General features: G+C 35.5%; 1 protein-coding gene and 1 long non-coding RNA gene across 2 annotated transcripts in view; both read left to right on the top strand.

Annotated features, from left to right (window-relative positions):
* LOC140700032 (uncharacterized) overlaps nt 1-14,290 on the top strand; it is a 341,257-nt gene that overhangs the window by 156,321 nt on the left and 170,646 nt on the right. The gene's annotated exons all lie outside the window — the stretch shown is intronic.
* On the top strand, nt 4,452-9,702 carry PABPC4L (poly(A) binding protein cytoplasmic 4 like). The gene has a single exon (XM_031692043.2). It carries the CDS (start codon nt 5,232-5,234, stop codon nt 6,342-6,344), a length of 1,113 nt encoding a protein of 370 aa, XP_031547903.1. The 5' UTR covers nt 4,452-5,231; the 3' UTR covers nt 6,345-9,702.

Consider the following 14,290-nt stretch of genomic DNA (forward strand, 5'->3'; position numbering starts at 1 on the left):
CAAGGTTAGAGCCAATCAGAATCTCTTTTACAGTGGCACATGGGTTCCATTAAGAAGAAGTAGCTGGACAAGAAGGGGTTTCTCAGACCCATTCACTTCCTCTGTTCTTCCTTAACTACCCCTGTTAGGGTTGAAGAGATTTTGGCTTAATCATACAATGGATTTCTGTTATAAGATGTGATCAGCCCTAGTGATGGAATGTCTGATTGTTTTGTAGAAACTAACTGAAGAATCTGAGAATATGGGGTGAGCAGCTTTCTGGACTTTGACAATGTAGGTTAAGCAGAAAGATGAAGTCAGAGTTCTGGAGAAAGGAGAGGGGCTATACAAAAGTAGGGAGGGCAATGTGACAAAATGAAGAATCTATCTGAGGGCAATCAGACTAGAAGTTTAAACAAATATTGTCCAACATCAATTATGTCTTAATCACCATATTGTCAATACCTACAACTATTTTACTAAAATAGTTGATTACCTCACAGCAACCATTCCAGCAGACTTCAGAAACACTTTGGTCTTATTAGTATAACAGCTTTTTATTTCAAAATGCATTTTCATACTCAGAATGATTCATGATTCTGCATCTTTACATTATCCCTGCTTCATGTTTCGAGGACTCCATGTCTTTAACATAATCTTCACATTACAGTTCTGAAATGTAATATAAACAAGTCACTTCTTAGATCAATTATTCCAATAGCTTTCATTTAGAACGAAGCCTGTAACATAGTCTAGTATGTGAAGTACTCTGGCCTATTTTCTTTGTCCTTTCAATTACTGCCACTTTCTTCATCACACTTTGTATTCCAGCAATATTAAATGGATACTGGTTGACACCAACATTACTTATCCTTAAACTTCCAGGGAGTTCACAAAAAGACAGCTTGGCTTTCTTTAGCACTGTCTTCTCTGAAAAAGCTTTCTTTGGCCCTTATAAGTAGAATCATTTGTATTCTGTGCTAAACTTCTATCATATATGTTTCAGATTTTTGATTTTACATTGTTTTAAAATTGTTGTTTTAGTTTCTTTTTCTAATAAGAGCCTTGAGACTTTTGAGAAAAGATGCTGTGTCTTATTCCATTTTATTTGCATGATGCCTACCTAACTTTTTGCTGGTAAATGGTATTTTGGATTGATTTGAACTATTGATCAAGATTTACTAGTAATCAAACATTACTTTTTGCGACATTTCTATGTGCTCTGAATGGAGAAGTGTAACTCTGATACGTAAATCATATACCTCATTCTCGAGAAATTAACACTATATTTTGGAAAAAAAAAAAACAACAGAAAATAAGTACAACTGAAAAGAGACCATAACTGTCAAATAGAACCAAATAATCTGAAAGATGCAATATTACACTTCGGAGTAAATATTGAACATGGCACTTTCAAAATATAATAAAGCAAGTTTCATTCATGTAATTACTTTCTATTAAGATAATAAAGGCCATTCTGGACAAAAATAAGGAAAGTTTTATTAACAGTTGACTACATCAGAGCAGTGATTCAAGTAGACGTCAGAAACTACTCTGGCGAATTAGTACAAGAGATGTCTAAAATGCATTCTCATACTCAAAATAGCTCTTTATTCATTTCTTCATAATATATACTAAGATAAGCAATGACCTCAATTAACATCAGTATCAGTGAATAGAAACACTGACAGTTTCCCTGCCATTTAAGCCAAACAACATCTTACTTCCTCTTTAATTCGATGAGCCACCAACTTGTATGATGAATAGTGATTGAGTTAAATAACATAAGGTGGGCAAACTTACAACTTATTTCAAAATGTGGCAAAACATTGGCACTGAATTGAAATGTTTTCAGAATATTTGAGGAATTAAGACAAGCAAGTCAGCAATATGCAAAGCTGCAACAATTGGCTAAGGAAAGCAGAAGACAATCGACAGAAGAGAGTTTTAGGTCAAGGTCCATCAAGACCAACGAACAAAATTACACACAAATATACAATGCGTATGTTAAATCACTTCAGAAAAGGAAAAGTAATCAGTGTCAGCTACACTACTGAAAGAAAGAAGAATTACTGGTGAAAACAGGACTGAAGGATGGTAGAATTTGGATAATCATAGGGAAAGGATATTTTTAAAACAATTAACTGCAGGTACTCATAAAACAAATGATGAATTAGCTTGACAGAAGGTATATGTAGCTAAGATAGAATTAATATTGCAGAGTTTTGGAAGTCATTTGTTTTTTTTTTTACTAAAACCTTATAAAAGAAATTTTAGTAAGATTAATCTGGCAGCAAAATGCACAATGGAATGTCATACAGACAGACTGGCATATAGACAAAAGAAGATGAATGAATAAAACTGATGCACTAGTACACAAGGAAATGAGGCAAAAGCAGTGGTAATGGGAATAAACAGAAAGGGCAAATGTAAAAGACATCCCAAATTAAGAAATTATTGAATCAACACAACTGACAAAATGGTGAATTTAGAGAATTAAAGAGAGAGAAGAGTCACAGATGCTTAAAAATGCTTACTTTGTTCAAATATAAACATGAAAACAGTGTAATGAATAGTATAAATAGGAAGAAGCATGACTGGTGGTCATTAAACAAATTGAGATTTGTATCTTTTGTGTGTAGGTTGATTAGAGACAAAAATATAGGACTGAATTCTGAATCTGGTAACTTCAATTTTCACAAAATGTTTAGTGAAGATAACAGTGAAGGAAAATGAAAAGCCGATGAGTTTTTGGAATATTTTAACATTTCTTGTTATAGCTAGATTGTTGTTGTACAAAGAACTAATGTAATCTTAGGCATTTTTCCTAGGAATATAAAGTCTTAACAAAATTCTCTGGCAATACACACTTAGGAAATTTCTCTTTTAGAAATCTGATAATATTCAATATGATGTTCACTTTTATTTACTTTAAACAGTGCCAAATAGTGTTTAAATTTTTTTGAATTATGTGCTGATATCCACTGGTGGTATCCACCAACTATGTCAGTGGTCTTTTTTTCCTTTTTTAATTGCAGCCTAGAAGGTATGGTTGAAGAAAAGACCACTTACTTTATTTATTTGAACAAATGATCCTACAGGAGCAACACATACCAGAATAAATGTCACCAAAAAAAAAAAAAAAACCCATTATTCAGGATTAATTTAGGAATAATCATGGACCCATTATTTAGCATCAGAAAGGTTAAAAGCAATTTGGGTTTTATAGTTAAAATCATCTTCCTGTTTAGTTGTGTGTGTTTTTAAAAATATATTACTAAGAATAAATTCTGTTAGAGTATCATTATCTTCTGAAAGAGAAATACACTTTTTCTAGACCTTACATTAGAAAAGATGCCACCCTGGGGGCTCACTCATTTAGCTGTAAAGTCTTGATACTCAGAGTAGTTCAGAGACCAACAGAATCTGCATCACTCAGGAGCTTTTTGGAAATGCAGAGTTTCCAGATCATTCCAAATTACTGAATTAAAATCTGCTTTCAGACAAGATCATTCCTGGATGTCTATGTCCATTAAAGTTTAAAAGGCACTAAATTAGCCTTATATAGACCAGACAGTTCAGTTTTGCTTGTAACATTCCTTAAGATGTATGATGATTCAAATGTAAGGTTTTATGGAAATGATGTTAAAGACTTTAACGCTAGAGGAAAAGAAATCAGTGTTACTCTAGAGCTATTCTGTGCAGATCTTGTGTTAGACATTTCCAATGTATTAGTTAATTTAATCATTTAATACAATACTCTCTGAGGCAAGGGACACTATCTCCATATCTCTGGGCATGAAAACCAGCCTCAGGTTAAGTATCTCATCTATTTATCTCTTCCACACAGTGTATTCTTTCAATAAATACTGAACATCTCATTTCTGCAAGTCTCTGAGTTAAGCCTGGAAATAAAATAGGCATGGTCCCTACTGTCCTAAAATGTACAATATATTTTAATTAGATAAATGCTACGAAAATACAAGGTGGTATGTAAGTTTCTAAGAGGGAAACCTAAACTTTTCCAGAAGTTGTATAGGGAAAACTTCTATTTGGAAAGAGTATCTAAACTGACTGCTGAGAAACAGTTTTGTAAAGTTGGCCCTGAACAAAAGGCGAGCGTGTCAGTTTAGTAAGGGGATCCAAGCAGCAGTTGAGGCTGAGACATGGCAGGAATCCTGCAGAGCTTCGTAGAGCAAGGTGCGGACGTTGGATCTCATCCAAGAGTCAAAGGAAGCCACTGGAGGGGTTTACGCAAGGAAGTAACAAGCCCTGATCCACCTTTGGCAAAGCTCCCGCAGTCAGACTCACGCCAGGCCCTGCGGGCGGGTGGGTTTATTAGGGCCACTCCCCTCGGCTGCCTTTCTCCACCCTGGTCACCGCCTCCCGCTCCTCGGCCGAGCTGTCTAAGGGGTGGGAAGTGTGCGAGAGGGGCGGGGGGAAGAAAAACACTCTCAAAAAATATTAAAAAGAAAACATCCCCCTTGGCAGCGAGTGCGCGGGAAGTTGAGCGCGCGAGTTCCGGGTTTCCCGCCCGACCCCCGCCGGCCGCAGCCCGGGTGAGCCCCCAGCCCCTGCTCGGCCGCCGCCCGCCAGGCCGCGGCCGTCCGTCCATCCGTCGGTCTGGCCGCCTCCCATCCCCCACACGTCCTTCCCGGGGCGCCGCGCCGGGTCTGCGAGGAGGAGAGCGGCCGAGGTTCGTCAGAGCGCGCGCCACCCGCGGAGCCCCTGCGCTCTCGGGCGGCGGCGCCTGCACGACCCGGTCCCGGGCTGTTCGGAGCTCGCGCGGCCCCGCGCCCGCCGCCCGCGCGCCGCGTTCCGGGCCACCGCTTCGGACGCCACTTGTGGAATTCTTCCACCGGCAGCTGTAACTTTAAACCGGCCTGAGCGAGGCCTATTTTTACCCAGAAACCAGCGCCCAGAGTGCCTGTGGAGAAGGCTCGGATGGAGGGCTAGCCCGCCACTTGAGGAGTCCTCACAAAGTGGTGTGGAAGGACAGGCTTGTCCCGGGAGCCTTTCGTTGAGATCTGTCGCCCCCTTCCAGGGAGGGTCGTTCTGGTTGCTGGGGGGATTTTGGATAAGGGTTGCCTGAGCCTGGGGAACTATATCTGAAACCCATCGCTCGGCCTCCAAGCGGTGACTCCCAGGCCGCCACGCATGAGCCCGGGCCAAACGGTGGCCTGGCCGCCCGCCTACAGGGATCCTTCCAGGAGCTCTTTAGGGACCGGCGTGTGGCAGTGAGGAGCAAGGAGATGAATGTAGCAGCCAAGTACCGCCAGGCCTCCCTGTATGTGGGTGACCTCCATGCAGACGTCACCGAGGACCTGCTGTTCAGGAAGTTCAGCGCTGTGGGGCCCGTGCTGTCCATCCGCATCTGCAGGGACCTGGTCACCCGCCGCTCTCTGGGCTATGCCTACGTGAACTTCCTGCAGCTGGCAGATGCTCAGAAGGCCCTGGACACCATGAACTTTGACCTGATAAAGGGCAAATCCATCCGTCTCATGTGGTCTCAACGTGACGCCTACTTAAGGAAATCTGGAATTGGGAACGTGTTCATCAAGAATCTGGACAAATCCATTGATAACAAAACCCTTTATGAGCATTTTTCAGCTTTTGGGAAGATCTTATCCTCTAAAGTGATGAGTGATGATCAAGGCTCCCGGGGCTATGCATTTGTGCACTTTCAGAACCAGATTGCGGCCGACAGGGCCATCGAGGAGATGAATGGGGCGCTGCTTAAGGACTGCAGGCTGTTTGTTGGCAGATTCAAAAGCCGTAAAGATCGGGAAGCCGAGCTCCAAAACAAAGCCAATGAATTCACCAATGTTTACGTCAAAAACTTCGGAGATGACTTGGATGATGAGAAATTGAAGGAAGTTTTCAGCAAATATGGCAAAACCCTAAGTGTTAAGGTGATGACAGATTCCAGTGGGAAATCCAAAGGCTTTGGCTTTGTGAGTTTTGATAGCCATGAGGCTGCCAAAAAGGCTGTTGAAGAAATGAATGGAAAGGACATAAACGGACAGCTGCTTTTTGTAGGCCGGGCACAAAAGAAAGCAGAGCGACAGGCTGAGTTAAAGCAAATGTTTGAGCAGCTGAAACAGGAAAGATTTCGTCGGTGCCAGGGGGCGAAGCTCTATATTAAGAACCTCGATGAGACCATTGATGACGAAAAACTTCGAAGGGAATTTTCTTCATTTGGGTCAATTAGCAGAGTTAAGGTAATGCAAGAAGAAGGGCGAAGCAAAGGGTTTGGCTTGATCTGCTTCTCCTCTCCTGAGGAGGCCACGAAAGCATTGACTGAGATGAATGGCCGCATCTTGGGCTCCAAGCCTCTCAACATCGCCCTGGCCCAGAGGCCCTAGGAGAGGAAAACTTACTGCACCAGCCAGTGTTTGCTGCAGGTTGGGTAGGGAATGTTAGTGATCTCTGCCTGAATTGTCCTCAGTAAATTTCAGATCCCAGCTGATGGCTTCTTAGTTTGGTAAACATTGTGATCAAAGGTTTTGTATATAAAGCTATTTCATTTTCTTCCGAGGAAAAATATTTGAACCTTAGAAGCCCGGTTCTTTTTACAGAAGCACACCATTTAATTACAATATTATGTATTTTTCTGATTTTAATGTAGTGTTCAGAGCAAAAGTATAGTTAGATATATTTTATTGTATTTTGAACCAACTGAAGTGTGGTAATTATTTGCATTTACTGCATACTTTTTTCTTATTTTAAAATCGCTAGCTTTAATTTCTTCCATGAAAATATGCCCAAAGTAGTTCTTATACCTAAGGATTGCAAAATTACTTTTATAAACAAAGTTTCTAATTTCATATCTAATTTTTTAAAGAAACCAAAATTTAAAAATCGCCACTACAAATTTGATATCTAATTTCGTTTTAATAATGTTTAAAGAACTAGGACATGGTTGAATATCTTTTAAATTTGTATCCCCAAAAGATTGTTTTTCTAATGTCTGAAATTAATGATGGAGTTTTTAATGTTGCCTACAAACCTGCTTTATAGGATATTTTGCTGTTCTTTCCATTGGTTGACCATTCAGGTGCTTGCTGGTTATCAAAATAGTGACTTGAATAGTAGAACCTTAACTTCTACATTCCTTAAGTTATGAACCTGTATCTATTCAGGTAAAAAAGTTGGCCTAGTCTTAATTCTCTTTACATATACACAATATAAAATTATGCCTTAAGTCTTGAACCAGATACCAATACTATAAAAGTCATATATATATATAGAACATAGATATTCTGTTTACCAACTGTGTTTTCTAATCTCTGTTTTATGTTGTTCCATGTAGTGATACTGTCTCAGGGTTCAGAAAAGTAAGATCCTTTATTTTTATGAACTCTATGTCTCCTTTTATCAGACCTTAAGAGCTGTGTAACCCATTAAGGGTCACATTTAGCCTGGATTGATCAGAAGTTCACTAATTGATTTTCTGATAAATTGAAGTTACATCACTTAGCCCGTTGTCCAGCACAATTTTTATTTCAGTCTCATTCCCAGACGTTTCCTTCTCTCCTGCCTTTAGTCAATATTATTCAGTTCCTCTGTACTTTTTAAAAAGGGTTTTATTATACTGACTTTTACTGTGTGCTATTTGAAATCCACTTTGGAAATGGATGCAAGAGTTATTTATTTACATTTAAGTAATTAATTTTAAAATTCTGATTCAGTCTTACCAAAGGTGTCCAGAAAATAGTTCTGCTGTTGTTGTTTACTCTGCTTGGTTGTTTCTTGTGACCATATATTCAAGTTTTCTGTTTTTTATATTACCAGAACAGAAGAAACATTAAAGTATTTTTCTTTGGCAATACTTTAGCTATGAAAGAATGAGAAAATCTGTTTTGTTTATTTTTGTATGGACTATATGTATATGCATTGCACATTTTCTAAATTAAAAGTCTCTTTTAGACAATGAAAAAATTATGGAGAGTGAAAAAAATTACAGCAACACATAATCTTATTATGCAGACAGATCTTTAAAATTTATTGCATTTCCCAAATTTTTTCTATACTTATACACATAATTTAATGAAAATGGAATCATACTATAAACCTCGTTTGAAATTGCTTTCTTAATTTGACAATATGCCATAGTCAGCTTCTATGACCACAACTAATTATTTGCACTATAATTTTAATGACATATCTTTCCGTTAATGCTTGTATCATAATATAATAATTTCTTCTTGATAAACGTATAGGTTGCTAGATTGTTCCCTCTCTTTTTCTTTTCCCTCTATCATAAACAACTTGAAGATAAAAACCCTTGCAAACTTATATATGCTGATGTATATAATTTTCTTAAGAAAATATATAATTCATTGGAATTAATGTTTAAGAGGACAGCAATTTAAAAAATTATTTCAATAAATATTACCCAAATGCTGTTCAGAAACTTGTGCCACTTAACATTTCCATTATGAGTGTCTATGTTCATTTTCCTGTACTCTAAGAAGAAGGGATTTTATTTAAGTAGTTCAATTCAAGATGATATGTAAAAACAAAATATTTCATGGTTATTTATTTTATTTTTTATTACATCAAAAGTTAAGCAGCATTTCTTGTATTTACTGGTCATCTGCCATATTGTGAGCTAATGTTTCAGGATCTTAGCCTATTTTCCTGTTGGGATATTTTTCATTTAAATGGATTTGTTAATTTCTTTACATGTTAAGGACAAAATTTTAAACTTTTCTTCCTTGATACTCTTATCTTGTTTCTAGTTTTGAGAATCATTCCAAAGTTAAATTTTCAAAGTCAAAAGCTAAATCTTTCAGTTTGATGGCTTTAATATGTTTCAAAACACTTTGAACACCTCAAATATACATACTCCCCAACCACATACGTACAATTCATCTGTATTATCTTCTATTACACTCAGAGTTTCATATTCTCAGTATTTTCTAAACAAAACTTTTGTCCATACAGTAGCTTATCCACAGCCTATATTAATATTTTTGAAGTGTCTTTAATTTTATTAACATGTTTTGGTAAATACTGATCCACTAAGAATATATATGAAATCCATAAGCCAACTCTAATTCATTGGCTCTTTGAATCACTGTGTTGAGAAGTATTTACCTCCAAAGGAGAGAGCTTTTAAGAAAAGGTGCTAGGCAACATGACTGGGAAGTGTAGTAGGTGTGTCAAGCCTTGACAGCTCTTTCTGGATAATTCACTCTATCAAAATGTTCAAATATTTGAACAATGTTTCATAATGCTTGTAAATGGATTATCAAGATAATATCAGGGAACTGAGTTAGTTCTCTTCTCACATGCAAAAAGAATTAATAGAACATAATATCAGATGTTTAGATGAATTGTAGCTATAGCTTCATGACAATAATATATCATTTTAGTAAAATTGCTTATTATTAATATTTACCATAAGAAATGATTGTCAGTTTACCAAAAGATATGATCTTGTAGATTTTCTTGATTATTTAAATTTTACTCATTCTAAATTGTGTGTGTGTGTGTGATACTATCAAGTCATCTTCGCAGTAGAGATTCATGAATTCAAGAAACTTTATTCTTTTTATGTCCAAGTGCCTTGATAAATTAAAAAAAAAAAACTTCGCTTTTCTGATAAACATTCCAGTAAAAGTTAATTTATACAGAGATGCCTTGAGCCACTGCTTCTGTTCTCCCTTTTCTTTCCCCACACACATTGTCGTTTGTTGTATAGATGCCTGCTTGCATATACAGCCAATTGAATAGATATATGCCTTTTAAATTTTTTATTTTTAAATTTTTAAAAGGAAATTTATAGTTAGTAAAAATAAGCTTTTTAAAGTGGTGTAGGATTGGTATTTTCATGTTCTTAGTATTTTTATAACTCCATTGAGAAAAGCTCAAATAAAATCTAATCCTTCAATGATGAAGACTTGTCTGAAAATGATTTTTATTTATTTAATTTTTTCATATATCTACTTTTCTAAAATCAGTTTTTCTTAGGAATAAACTAGAAACAACTTTCATTTTTAAATGAAAATGGTCATATTTCATGTTTTAAAAGACCAACTCCCATAGGAACTAGTAACTCTTTTTTAAGTTACTCGTAATGATGGGACCATGATTGAAAAGCACCTCTAGTGTAGACCAAGACTTCATGAGGAATACGAGACTACTTTAAAGACACTTTTGAATTTAATTGTTAAAGTAAAATTCAGCTAATATTTTGAGGATTTAGAATTAGCTTACTTGTATTACATTCAGAAAGTATGCCTCATAATGTAATTTTTAAAAGTAATTAATAAAACAGGTAGAAAAAAGAATTCTTTTAAATCTACATTTTAGAAAGTAGAACAAATTAAATATCCTCAGGATATTTTTGGTTTCAAGTAATAGGAAATCCAGCTGATAGGAGAAAAGGAAATTTTATTTAACAAAATATTCAGAGTTAAGGTGTCTTCAGGTGAGGTATAGCAGAATGTCTGTGCCAGTTCTCCTGGGGAGTCTCCTGCTCTTCACTCTGTCTCAGCTTCATCATCAGGCAGGTTTTCAAGATGCTTGCAGGAATTCCTGTTACCACACTGAACACAGCAACACTCAGAAGGTGATACCTTTCCTAGAAACCTTTAACAGCTTTCCCCCTCAGTTCTCATTGTCCGTTATTGTCGTACTTACCCGACAAGAGCTGCCACTAGAATTGAGGAAGGAGTCAACTTTCCAAGTTCCTTGCAGAATGGGCTTATGCTAGGAAGAAACAAGAGTAGAAACGGCTGTAGGGTATGCATCTACTAAACCTTGGACAGTTTTCGTTATTTATATCTAATTTTTAATTTCAGTATTTACTAGATATTTCCTTTCTGCTTTTAACATTTGCTTACAAATAGTTCTTAAAATTCAGTTTTCTCCCTACAAATCATTTTCAACACTTGAGTCAAACTGGTGATTTTCCTCTACCTCAAGTTGTATAACCATAGGGAATAAATTGTGTGGTATATTCTGTATAAAACTGAATTCACTTTTGTTTGGTAGTGGGACTTGTGTTTTTACAAGCAAGGAGGTCTAAATGAGGCATCTACTGAAAATTATAACTGAAAACGTCAGATTCACCTTACTCACCCCAATGAGTTTCCACCAAAAATAGTTAACAACAGATTACAAATGGTCAAGAATGTTTTAAAATAAATCTACATTTAATAAGGTATTGGTTTCTTGAGTTTTAATTTAAAGTAGTGTAAACCAAATATGTTTTCATGCATGTTAGTTAATATTTTAGAATTGTACCACCAGAGGGAAGGAACTCTCTATTTATTATGTATATCACCAACTACTGTGATATTCTATATAAAGAATTTTTTAGAAATAGTTCCTACTCACAATGTAATAGGTAAATCTTGAGAAGAATCTAAAAAGTTAGGTACCTACAAAATGGCCCCAATAATGTAACCACAAATGTAAATCAATGGGTACTCAGTTTCTTTCCTAACGGATTTATATTAGGTCTTTTAGTGTATTAAAATGGTAAGAATTAACAAAATTGGACCTACCCAAACTTCGCAACATATTTTTTCTGTATTACACAAATGTGGTATAACTGTCACACATTTTAACCATGCAACATATACAAACAAACAAAAAACAGATGTACGTAAATTCTGAGTTACACATTTGTGAATTTGTTAAAGTCAGATTATTTTGCAAGTTTGTTCAGAGGAAATATTTATAGCTACTTGTTGGTTTTGTATCATGGTCATGTCTTATCTTAGCGTTCACAGAGGATGCTTTTAACAATATTGAAGTTCCCCTGAGTGAAACAATTGAATCTATCAAGCAAGAGAAGAAAAATGATCTTCTTAGTGGCATTCTTTGCCATAGTAGAGAAAACTCGTAGCTTCTGAGAGATATTGGCAGTTTGTACAATGATATCACATCAGATTTTGTTAACCCATCTGTATTTACATCACCTTAGATATTAAAAATATCCCCAGTTTGAAGTTCTGCCAAATACTAACAGCATATTTGAGTTCCAAAGGCAATATCACTGAAATGGTGGATGTTATTATAAATTTTTTTTTGCATAAAGTGAATAAGGGTCATGATTCATTGTGTTGTGTGTGCTTATGAGTTTTTTTAATTGGTATTTGCAATGGAATTTTCTTATCTCAGGAAACCATATCTGACAGTCTGTAGTGAATCACAATTTTGATTTAGATTTCATTTCATCTTTGTACATGTGCCAGTGGCATACCAGTGCACCACAATTTTGACATATTGCCAATTCTGGTTCCTTGAAGTTAAAGTAAGCCTTTATAATTGTAATTTCAGCAAATCTTTGTTAATCAAAAAAGTGCTTCAGTTTGAATGCAAGCCAAATCTTAGAATTATTTTGACACATCATTATTTTACTGAATTACCAAGGGAGGTGTTAAAAATGGTAATCTAGCATTATCCACTACTTTATTCACTAATATTTCATACATAGTACTTATAATAAGAGACATTTGTATTGTACAGATTACAACTGGCAAAAAGCAAGTGGTACTGAAGTTATATCATAATCTCATTTTATTTTAATATTTATTTTTATTTTAACCAAATTATATTGAGAATGTGATCATGTCATTCTGCTTAAAAATCTCCCATAGCTACCCACTACTTTTAAAGTCAGATATAAATCTTTACTGTGGCCTAAGAGACCGGCATTTTTTGGTCCTTATGTATCTTTTAGTCCTATTCTTATGCTACAATTTCCCTTATTCAATGGGCTATCAATAAATTGTTCTTACTGCAACTCCTTTAAAGTGTCAACCTAATCCCTGCCTCACTCATAGCTTTAACTTTTTATCAGATAGTATACTGTCAGTTGCAAGGGGTAAAAGAAGTCTTATAACTGGTTTATGAAAAAAAAAATGTTGGGGGGATTTATTGCCAGATCAAAATAAGTAAGAGATCTTCTTTTCAAAATGGAAGTATTTTTTTCTTTTCTTTTTTTCTTTTTTCCTTACAAAGGTCAAGGAAGGCTCCCCGTACACTGTTATACTACAGAGGCAGCAGTACCTATTTTGAAATTAGACCACAAGGCATAGTGTTGTAGGGAGAAAAAAAAGCAAGTCTTTTACAAAAGGTCAGGGAGGCTCACCTTCAAACAATTAGAATGTTATTTTAATATTATTATTATTATTATTATTATTTTAAATAACAGCTTATTCTCCTTCCTGCCTATGCTTTTTCAGGTTTTAGGAAATAGAATAGATATATTTTTCAGTGGGTGATCTGATAATATTCTAGCTGGAACATGTGATGGAAACTGTCCTGCCTTTGTAAGAGAAAAAGTAAAAAAAGTCATACGTCCTTAAAAAGATAAAGTATAGGGTAGAGAAACAAATTCAGTAGCAAATCACTGCATTTAAACAAAATCTATTATTAGAAATCAGCTTGAGAAGAGCAAACAGCAGAATAGACCTAAGAAAGTATGGCCAAAAATGTTTTTGAGGAAATCTACATATTGATGGATTTTTGTTTAGTTATTTTGTTCTTTAGAATTTATATTAAAATATAATATACACACAGAAAATATAGAAATTTTGAGCATATAATTTGATGAATAATACAAAAATAATTATGGTTCTGTAACTACCACTCAAATCAAGAAACAGAATATTTCCTAGATCCCTCTAACTCCCTCCCAATCATTTTCTTATCACACTCATTCAAATGTAACTTCTACCTTGACTTTAAACTCTAAAGATTAATTTTAGGTACTTTTACTGTATTCAAATTGATTCATAAAGCATACATCTTCTTGTGTCACTTTCCCTCAAGATGTTTTAGTGAGATTCATATATATTATTTAGTGCAGGAGTAAAGTGTTCATTGTCATTATCATATATGATTCTGTTGTGTGACTATACTACAAATTATTTATCCTTTTACCATGAAAGGACATTGAGCTGCTTCCATATTGAGACTATAATGAATAATGCATCTTCAAAAATTATCATAGATATCCTTTTTGATTGAGTTATAAATCACATAGCATAAAAGTAACCATTTTCAAGTGTGCAGTTTAGTGGTTTGTAGTATAGTCAAAAGGTTGTGTGACACCACCATTATGCAGTTTAGAAAATTTTTATCACTTCAAAAAGAAACCTCATCCAGACATGAATAGTTACTCCCGTTCTCTCCTCCTTCCAGCACCTGGCAACCATAATCTAATTTATGTCCTGAAGGCTTTGCCTGTTCTGGACATTGTATATAAATGCTTTCTTACAACTTGTGACCTTTTTTCTCTGGCTTTCACCTAGTCTAATGTTTTACAGTTTTGTCCATGTTGCAGCAT

The sequence above is a fragment of the Vicugna pacos genome, chromosome 2 (genome assembly GCF_048564905.1).
Source record: "Vicugna pacos chromosome 2, VicPac4, whole genome shotgun sequence".
In the NCBI taxonomy this organism is placed as follows: domain Eukaryota; kingdom Metazoa; phylum Chordata; class Mammalia; order Artiodactyla; family Camelidae; genus Vicugna; species Vicugna pacos.

Bases quoted from the DNA above. Each gene is read 5' to 3' on its own strand.
- PABPC4L (XM_031692043.2), top strand. From the start codon at position 5,232: ATGAATGTAGCAGCCAAGTACCGCCAGGCCTCCCTGTATGTGGGTGAC.